Source organism: Sapajus apella, unplaced genomic scaffold (assembly GCF_009761245.1).
Source record: "Sapajus apella isolate SASKATOON/1434 unplaced genomic scaffold, GSC_monkey_1.0 scaffold20, whole genome shotgun sequence".
Lineage (NCBI taxonomy): Eukaryota > Metazoa > Chordata > Mammalia > Primates > Cebidae > Sapajus > Sapajus apella.
In genome coordinates this window covers 12,522,754-12,533,249 of record NW_022436960.1, presented here as the reverse complement: position 1 = coordinate 12,533,249, position 10,496 = coordinate 12,522,754, and the positions used below count along the sequence as shown (strand labels likewise).

Sequence of the window (10,496 nt, the reverse complement as noted above, 5' to 3'; positions counted from 1 at the left end):
CTTCTCTGGTGGCAATGACTGAAGTAGGAAGTAACAACTATCTTCACAGAAGGTCGAGGGTAATCCAAGGGTGAGGCCGTTTCTCTGCTGCTAGCTGGGCTGCCAAACCCAGTGCTACCGCGGTCAGACCAGTCAGTCCGACCTACTGTCTCTGAAAGTGAGTAAAATGTTATCCAAGTTTACGGTTATGCGTCTTGAGCAGTACCCCCTTAAACCTGCAGCCACTGTAAAGAAATGCCCTGCCTCCATGAGGCTCAGTCATCGACTTCTCCACGAACTCCCACTTCAACCAGGATGTGACCTTAATCTGGTCCCACTTTCAGCTGGTAAGTCAGCCAGGCATCACCACCACTGGAAGTCACAATGTGCCCCCTGCTGTTTGCCTGACACCCCGCGAGGTGCTTCCATGTGCATATTCTTATTTGCTCCTCACTACTGCTCTAAGAGGTGAGTGATATTCACCCTATTACACAGATAAAGAACCTGAGACCCAGAGAGGAGGAGGCGGCTGGTTCCAAACCCAGTGCCCGAGCTGCCCTTGCGCAAGCCGCTTGCCGTGGCGAGGCGACTCGGAGACAGCAACTCTGGCCCTCTGAGGGTAGTGCTCTGCTTTCACCCTCTGCAGAGCCTCAACAAGATGTTTTGTCAGCCTTAACAGGCTTGTTGCTGCCACCCAGAGGGATAAGAGAAATAGATGTGAAATGGATCTGGGTACATTCCAAGTCGGACCACACCCAGAGACTTGGGACTGGGAGGTGGAGGAAGTTACCAGCCTGATGACAACTAGCTGTTCTCTCCTGCCTCATAAGGAAAGAGGGAGCTGAGGAAGAGAGGAACTAGGAGAAGGAAGGGAAGGAAAAGATGGGAAGAAGAGGAAAAAGAAGGGTGGGAGAGGGAAGACAAGGAGCCAGAAAGGGAGGCCACAGGGAGGAAGGGGAGGAGAAAGAGATGCTTTGTGATGTGCTGTAGGTGAGACAGGAGGGAAAGCCTTCGGAGAAATCACGAAGCCAAGAGGCTGGGAACTGTCTATGGGCGATGTCCCGACCTGGTGGTCGAGTGCTGCCTCACAGAGGCAGGGCGATGGACAGCCAATCCCTCCCATCAATCCCCTCCACACCAAGCAGCAGCACTTCCCACGCAGTGGCACGGTGGTGAAAGGACTAGAGCCCAAGGAACTATGTGACCTGCAGCAAGGCACATCCCCTGTGAGTCTAGATTTTTCTAAAGAATAGGGGCAATACTGCTCACGCTGCCCACTGCACAGGGCGGAGTGGCAACGCTGTGAGGACCAATGACCATGAAGGGCAAGTGTAAGCCAAACTTAAAAGTGGCACTGGGGTCTAAGGCATCAGCAGGGGCCCAGGAACTGCTCCTGACGTCAGGTTTTCTGAAAGAGATGCCCAAGTCCACCAGCTCAGCAGTGACTTCTGAAAAAGACAGGAGAGTTCTAAAAGAACCAGATTCAATACCATAATTCAGTGAGTCCTCAGGGACCACAAATAAAAAGCTAAGTATACGTTTAAGTATGTTTCTAAAGAAAAACATTATGTTTCATCAATTCCATCTCTTATTGCCAAACTCTTCTATACTGTGTTTTCCTACTACTGAAAATCAGCCAATCCTGTCTATTATATCCTTCCAGATACATAGACGAAAAGTACAGAAAAGCAAAAGGAGTGAGACAATGGGGGCAAGTCCATCAGAAAGAAGTGTGGGAAGCTGCCGGTGCTCAGGGACAGCAGTTACCTCCATTCTGTCCCCACTTGCTGCAGGCATCCACCGAAAAATGAGCCTGGCTGTGGCCCCCGGGCCCTGAGTAGCCCGCCGGTATGGATCAAGCAGCCCTGACATCATTTGGCATGTTCAAAACCACCTGATGGTCCCAATGGTTTTTCTCCTTTGTCCACGTTCTGTGGCCTCCAAACTGGCCCTCACCTCTACCTTCTAAAAGTAATCCCTCACTACTATTGCACTGCCCCAGCCTAGGGACTGCAGCTAGCAGGGACCTTTGAGAGTACCTGGCCCAGAGCTGGGCATGGTGGCTCACGCCTGTAATCCCAGCACTTTGGGAAGCTGAGGCAGGCAGATCCCTTGAGCTCAGGTGTTTAAGACCAGCCTGGGTAACATAGCAAGACCCCATCTCAAAAAAAAAAATAAAAGAGTGAGAGTACCTGGCCCAATCCCATCACTGGTCTTTAGCGCCCAGAGAGAAGAGCAAGACAAGAAAAGAGAAAAAGCTTCAAAGCTAAACACTTCCCTAAGGCTATATCAATAGGCATTTCCTTGAACTTGGGTAAAGTACAATAAATGAGAAATGAGTCAGTAGGCAATCCATGACATGTACTCCATCACCTAGTGCAAACCTCTCATTATTTTTTAGTTGGATTCCAGTGGGCAGCCAGTGTCTCAGGGGAGGACGCCAGGGCCCAGTAGTCTTCCTTTCTCCCCAGGGAACAGGCTTCAAAAGTGAATATAAATTATCTAACCCACTCTTACTAATCTCACACAAAGCATTTTCAACTGAACGTATTGGTATGGCACCCCTGGGATCCCCAGGGGGATGAATTCCCAGGTCTGGACTTCCATATTCACACATACAGACACAGGTTAGAGAGGAAGAGGGCAAGGGCTGGGAGCTCCTCTGTGAGGACCACCATTTATTGTGAAGAGGAAAAAGAAACATTACTAGAAAAAATATTCCGCGTTCCCTCCCTTCTCCCTCTATTTATAACAGCAAAGAAAGCAGAACTTCACCTTAGCTTAGGGGACGTGCACCATCACTCGAACGATCTCAATCCGTGGCAGATGAGATCCAATGCAATAACATCTTTGTGCCAAGGCCATCGAGCTGCTGCAAACCTTGGGGTGTGTGTCATGGCCTTTTGTGGGCCATGCGGAGCTCAGCCAGAGGCCTCTGGACAAAAGCAGACCTTTTCTCACAAGCAGTTTAATAGGACTTGGAAAATAGGCATTTATTTTCAACTAATGGGAAATGAATGCATGTGGCTCTGGGCCACCAGGCAGATAAAATCCCAATTTCATGGGCTACACCCCAAGGTTTGAAGCTCTTAAAAATGAAGAGGGAGCAACTCCATTGTTCATTTTTCCAGAGGCTGGGGCTTGTGCCCCTCTGCCATTCAAAGCACTACTGGACTACTCTAGAGGAGGGGAATGGGCCTCCGGGGGCCTCCCATGCAAAGCCTAGGGGGGTGCCACAGAGGAACCAGATACCTACTGTTGGTCTTCATGCACATCTATCCTGCAGCACAATGTCAAAACAAGGGACAACTGAAGAGATTTGGAACAGAATCAGCACATTTCTCACAAGAGCAACACAAAAAGGAAAACAAACATCAAATGCATTCGAGAGCTGTCCCTCCCATTCATGTTCTTCAACCTTTCTCAAAGCCTTTTCAAAGGCAACTCAAGTTGGAAATGTTCTGGTGTGGCATGACAGCCACACTCACTGTCATAAAAACTGGCTGAGATTTGGCAAATCCAATTCCCTGAACGATCAGCCAGTGGAAGGGTGATGCTCCTGTGTGTCAGGATTTCCAATTCATTGACTTTTTCCTTAACAAAATGGGGAAGCCCGTGCAGAGCCATTCATTGAGGGCAGGCATGGGAAGGCGTAGCTCCCATCAGGCCCACCCCACCAGTCCTGGGGCTGTGTACGTGTGACTCGGGTTCCCTCCCTCCATTCTCCCACCTTCACATCTCATGGGAAAGCAAGAGAGCCAGGTAGAGAAGAGACAAAAACAGCCAATGTTCATTCTTAAAAAAAAAAAAAATGCTCCAGTGGTAGTTCATATTTAAAGGTGCTTTGTTATACCTAAACTGGAGACAGCATTGTAAAGGTTTCTACTTTCCTTCTTTAGGAAGTGGATTAAAAAATGAAGAAGGCTTACCCATTTTTGAAATAGAGGACATGGGCTCTCTGAAGTCCTGTTTCTAGGAAAAAACCTAGTTCTTGATCGTGGGGAGCAGGGCCAGGCTTAGGGCTTCTGTTTTGAATATTAGTAAGTATTACCTAGAAGGGGAGAAAATTGGAAAACTAATCAGATGCACATCCAAGCCTACTTCCTTCAAACCCTATCTCTAAATGCACTGCACAACTTAAAAAACCAACTTCCTCACGCAAGTATCAGTGCAGAGGCACAGGTGTAGAAGTGCAAGCGCTGGAAAAGCAGAGAGAATGGTTCTACTAGACAGGAAGCCACCAAGCAACCCAAGGTCACACAGGGCCCTCCTGGTACTGAGAGCTGAGGAGTGAGGGGTGCTGATGAGCAGGTGGTGCCGGGAGAAGCACTAGAGATGGAGAGGCCCTGCTGAATGCCAGGATACCGGCAGGAAGGCTGAGCGACACAGAAGCAGGTCCTAGCAAAGGGGAGAAATAGTTGTGATCCACCAATGGCCAAGGTCACTAGCAGGCAGGCTGCAGCTGCAGCCCTGCATGAGCTTGATGAGTTCCAAGGTGAGCTGATGAGCGATTCGCATTAGCCCTGGAATCAACCAGAAAAAGGCAGACTTGCCAGGCTCCAGAGCTGAGGGACACTGCAGATTTGTAGCCTGGTGAGGCTGGACTGTGTAGCATCCTCTATTCTTAAGGGGAGAGCTGAGCAAAACACCCTCTCTCCCCAAACTTAGCTTCTTATCTTGTCAACAGATAATGGGGTTTTTTAAGGTTTGATTTTTTAGCCCTGCAAGAAAGACTGCCAACTAATCAGGAGAAAGACTTGCAAGTTGCATTGGGGATGCTGAAGCGTAAACAACTTGCAACTCACAAGTTGGCGTTCTTATCCCCATTATATAGATTAGGGAAGCCTTCTCAGAGGGAAGCCTACTTGTGGCTCATGTAAAAACCATGCGAGTCTTCTCCAAACATGCTGTCCACATTTGCTGAAAGTCAGCAGCTCTTCAAAAGACACAGTTGTTTGCCAAATCCCAAATATCCTAGAGGTCTTGAAACCTTAGTCTCCAAACAGAGTTGAAGTAATTACTAGTTCCCGAACCCGCAAGCTTTGGGGAGAAGAAAAGTAGAAGGTACATGATAAACAAGACATTGAGGAATGAAACCCAGGTGGGCAACCCTTGCATGTGAACCAGACCCCAGCACCTCAGAGAAATGCCCAGCTCTGTCCTGACTTAGCCCTCAGCTCTGCACCCCCAACTCTCCAGGGGTTCTTCCTCTCTGGGAACCTCATTTCCCTCCACTACAGGCTCCTCCTCCACCCATCCTTCAAGTGCTGGAGATGCACATGGTGCCTTCCGAGCCACGGTCCTTTCTCTCTTAGGTCTCTTGAGATGACCGCATCCATCCCTGTGAGCTTCAAAATCATCAGTATGTTGCCAACGCCCAAATTTATAACTCTAGTCAAGACTTTCTCTGTGAATTTCAGACTCACATATCCAACTGCTGCACTTGGAGGTCCAGCATGGAAACTTTTAAAAATCATCCTTCATTTGCTTTTCAGCAGAGTTTTAATTTTGACATGCCACGATTATTTTAAAGCAAAAAATTCAGTACAGCACAAAAAAGAAAATAAAAAAATCACCTCGCAATTCCATCATACAAAAATAACCACAGTTAACATTTATTGAACGACAATCCAGATATCTTTGTGGACACATGTATCAAGCAGAGAAAGATAAAAATCATTTTACAAAAAAATGAGATCATGTTATATATGCTAGTTTTAAATTTAAACTATTATATTTAATTTAGTTAAATTTAACAGAAGGAACTAAAGTGTAACCAAAGTTACACTTTACAAAGTTTGTCCCTCCTAATTATTTCTCAACTATGTCTGTGACTACCCATTCCTACTACCATTACCTCATCCGAGCCGCCAGGACTTCCTGTGAGATTTCTGTAACAGCCTCTGAATGGACTTTCCACACCCTCTCTTGCTTCCCTATTTCCCTTCCACACTCTATAAGCAGCCTGAATTTTTTTTCTTTTTGAGACAGGGTCTCATTCTGTCACCCAAGCTGGAGTGCAGTGGCATGATCATGGCTCCCTGCAGCCTCAGCCTCCCAGACTCAAACGATCCTCCCACCTCAGTCTCCCAAGTAGCTGGGACTACAGGCGTGTGCCACCATACTCGGCTAATTTTTGTATTTTTTGTAGAGACGAGGTTTCACCATGTTGTCCAGGCTGATCTTGCACTCCTGAGCTCAAGCGATCCAACTGCCTTGGCCTCCCAAAGTGCTGGGATTACAGGCATGAGCCACTGCGCCTGGCCCCTAAATAATTTTTCATAACCCAGTCCAGATCATGTTGCTCTTCAGCTCTTTTTCCTCTTTCTCATCTCTCAGATATCAGCTTGCTTCTTGCTTCCTCCGAAGGGCCTTTTCTAACAACCAGCATAAAGGAAGTCTGCCTTATTAGCCCACCCACAGCATCCTTCCCTATTCCTTCACTGCACTTGGCATTGTATTTCTTTACTTGATTTCTGGCTGTCTCTCTCCACTGTGCTACAAATTCCACAAAGTCAGAGGCCACACCTGTTTTATTTACCCAGAGCCTACTGCAGTGTCTAGTGCAGCATAAGCATTCAATATACATAGTAAATGAATAAATGAATAAATTGTCAAGGCCAATCATAAAAGGCAACTGGAAAGTAACCCACTGCGTATTAGGCACCATGTGGGTACACGGCTACCTCATTTATTTCTCCACAAAACCCCACTGAGATACACACCATTATCCTCTCTTTACCGGAGGGGAAGCGGAGACTGCTCCACCAAGTGAGGTCCCTGAATCACGTGGCTTGAGAGTGGTGGAGCCGGTGCGGAAACCCAGGTCCCCATGACTCCACAGCCCGGCTCCTTCCCCTTCATCTGTGTCTGCTCACAGAGCAAAGTCCAAAACACAAGGGCAGCCAGGAGGAGGCTTACAGTTACAAATGGGAAGAATGGGAAGGACGCAGGAGAAGCCTCAGAGGGAATAGTATAGCTCAGGGCTTACCCTGAAGTCTAAGCATCTTGAACTTAATCTCTTCCTCACAAAGAGCCTCCAACACACGGGCCTGGGCAGGTGCATTGTTTGGCAGTGCTGAAGCCACCACTTGTTCTGTGGATAAACACTTCCAGCGAGGGGACTGCCAGCAGGCGTCCTTAGCAAGCGTAGCCGGCTCTGGCAGAAGCCAGCACCCAGTGACCAAGGAAGCACAGGGGAAGCGGCCGAAGATTTTAGTCCAAAGACCCAGGTGCAATGTCTGGTTCTGACACTGCTCACCCCCCATTCGAGGACTTAGGACACCTCTGACCTCCCAGACCTTCACTGCCCTCATCTATATAATGGGGATAACGCCTGCCTCACACAGTTGATTTGAACTGCAAATGAGAAACCTCATGAGCAAATATTATACATTATGATACAAATATTATAATCCTTAATGGAGCTGTATCAACTTCATGAGTAGATATTATACATTATTGTACAAATAGTATAATCTTTAATGGAGATATATTGAAGAGTTACCTTTAAATAGAAGCAAAATAAAAATCTTTATTTCTTAACATTGTTTTATAAATTCTGGCAATAAGGCATGAGAGATATAAGATGGAAAATATTAGAAAGGAAGAAATAGGCCAGGCGTGATGGCTCATGCTTGTAATTCCAGCACTATGGGAGGCCGAGGCGGGTGGATGGCCTGAGCTCAGGAGTTCGAGACCAGCCTGGCCAAATGGCAAAACCCTGTCTCTACTAAAAATACAAAAATTAGCCAGGTGTAGTGCCACATGCCTGTAGTCCCAGCTACTCAGTAGGCTGAGGCATGTGAATTACTTGACCTGGGAGGCAGAGGTTGCAGTGAGCCAAGATTGCGCCACTGCACTCCAGCCTAGGCGACAAAGCGAGACTGTCTCCAAAAAAAAAAAAGAGAGAAAGGAGGAAACCACAATGAAAATCATTCCACCACATAGATCCATAGGCTGCAATTAGCTATGTCCGCTAAGATTCTTTCAAAAGCATCAACTCTGTTTCTGTAGAAGAGTTCAGTATTGTGGACAATAACTGCCATCCTTGCCATCCTTGCCACTGCTATCCTTGGCAGCCTTCAAGACACTGCTCAGGTGTCATCTCTTCTGGGAGACATCCCTGAACAACCACACTGGCCCAAAGCCGTTTCTGGAGCTCCCAGAGTTCTCTGAGCATTCCCACCACAGCACTCCTCCTGGCTAAGGACGTGTGTCCTCATGAGCTTCTTATGGGCAGGCTCTGTGGCTTACCCATTCTAGTGCCCCCGCAGTCAGGCACTCAATACATGATTGTGCAAGTGAATTAAAACTTCACAGGCATTCTTATATGTTAAAATATAATTTCAAAAATGATCCAGGCCAGGCACGGTGGCTTATGCCTATAATCCCAACACTTTAAGAGGCTGAGGTAGGTGGATTGCTTGAGACCAGGGATTTGAGACCAGCCTGGGCAACATGGTGAGACCCCCATCTCTACAAAAGTGTTAAAAATTAGCCAGGTGTGGTGGTGGGTACCTGCAGTCCAAGCTGCCGGGAAGGCTGAGGTGGGAGGATTGCTTGAGTCCAGGAGCTTGAGGTTGCAGTGGGCTATGATCATACCACTGCACTCCAGCCTGGGTGTCAGAGTGAGACGTTGTCTCAAAAAAAAAAAAAAGATTCTATTCACAAAGCAACAAAAATGGAAAACATCTGAGAATAAAACCACCTATTGGCCAGGTGTGGTGGCCCATGCCTGTAATCCCAACACTTTGGAAGGCCAAGGTGGGTACATTACTTGAGCTCAGGAGTTCGAGACCAGTCTGGGCAACACAGGGAAACCTTGCCATTTAAAAAAAAATAAAAAATAAAATAAAAAACTAAAATCTGTAGAACAAAAAGTCTTAACAAAATAGGAAGAGGGTCATAGATGACAGGAAACTAAAAATATAATTCTCTAAATTAATGTATGGAATTAAGAATTCAACCGAATCCCACAAGGATTTTTCTTGAACTCATCAAAATTATTCTAAAATTTATCTGGAAGTGTTAGAATGAGATAAGGACAAAGGATAATCTGAAAAATAAAAGTAATGAGTAGCTACTAATCACTCAGGTGTTGAAACCTATCATAAAGATGTGCCTACGGAACAGTGTCGTATTATCATATAGTGCAACACAATGAGGAGCCAGGAGGAGGCTTAAGGTTATAACGGGAAGAATGGGAAGCTTAGTGCAACAAAATTAAAAAGCCAGAAATTACTGTAGTATCTAAAATTTTATTGAATGACTAGAAATTTATGACAGAAAATATGAAAAGGAAAGATAAGATCATCTTAAAGTAGCACTGAAATTTGGGAAAAATTAATTTAGAGCTATACACATACCAAAATGAACCCCATTTTCATCTATACTTAGAAATTAAAAGTTTTTTATATGTTTGCTTTTGTTTGTTTTTAAAGGTTTCTCTGTACATAGTGAAAAGGTTTTTGTTTTTTGGTTTTTGTTGTTTTTTTTTTTTTTTTTAGAGGTGCAGGGAAGGGGCCCAGGCTCAATGGCTCATGCCTATAATCACAGCACTTTGAGAGGCTAAGGAGGAGAATAGCTTGAAGCCAGGAGTTCAAAACCAGCCTGGGCAACAAAGTGAGAACCTATATCTACAAAAAATTTAAAAATAAGCTGGGCACAGTGGCATGCAGCTGTAGTCCCAGCTAACTGGGAAGCTGAAGCAGGAGGATCTCCTGAGCCCCGGAGTTTGAGGCTGCAGCGAGCTATGATCACACCACTACATTCCAGCCTGAGCAACAGGGCAAGACCCTGTCTCTAAAAAAAATGATAATAATAAAAAAAATAATAAAAATAAAAATAAATTATATATATACATATATATGTATGGAAAATGGTGGAAAATTATCAAATCCTAGGGAGGTTTATTCTAACACTCAAGCTTGAAAAACAGTAAAATAAAATATAATTATAAAGATAATCAGATTCAACTATACACAGATTCAAAATTTATGAGCAACTTTGAAAAATTACTGGTTAGGAAAATATTCAGAGCAAATATGATAAAGAGTTAACATATTTATGACATAGTTTATTCAAACTGTAAGAAAAACACCATTTCCAAACATTAGACAAAAAAGACAAGCAGACAAAAAAAGGGTTAAACATAAAGCTGCCACATGACCCAGAAATTCCACTTGTAAATATACTCAGGAAAACTGATAACATATGTCTACACAGGAACCCGCATACAAATATTTATAGCAGCATCATTCATAATAGCAAAAAAAAAAAAAAAAAGCAACCCCAGTGCATATCAATTAGTGAATGGATGAATACAATGTAGCATATATCCACACAATGGCACAATATTTAAAAATGTAAAGAAACAAAGTACTGATACATGCTACCACATGAATGAAGCTTCAGAACATGATGCTATGCCAAAGAAGCCAGTCAGATCACATATTGTATGATTCTATTTCTTTCTTATTTTTATTTTATTCCTTTTTTTTTTTTTTTTTTTTTTG

The 10,496-nt window shown here is 44.9% G+C and overlaps 1 protein-coding gene across 9 annotated transcripts in view; it reads right to left on the bottom strand.

The window, feature by feature from the left end:
* TTC7B (tetratricopeptide repeat domain 7B) overlaps positions 1-10,496 on the bottom strand; it is a 260,937-nt gene that overhangs the window by 173,968 nt on the left and 76,473 nt on the right. For 5 of the 9 annotated variants that reach the window (XM_032287652.1, XM_032287646.1, XM_032287648.1 and 2 more), the window contains exons 5-6: positions 3,909-4,030; positions 3,236-3,259 (exon numbers count right to left, since the gene is read on the bottom strand). In XM_032287652.1, coding sequence (XP_032143543.1) covers positions 3,236-3,259; positions 3,909-4,030 — 146 coding nt within the window. The remainder of the gene's footprint in view (positions 1-3,235; positions 3,260-3,908; positions 4,031-10,496) is intronic. The other 4 variants (XM_032287654.1, XM_032287647.1, XM_032287649.1 and 1 more) reach the window with 1 other exon arrangement.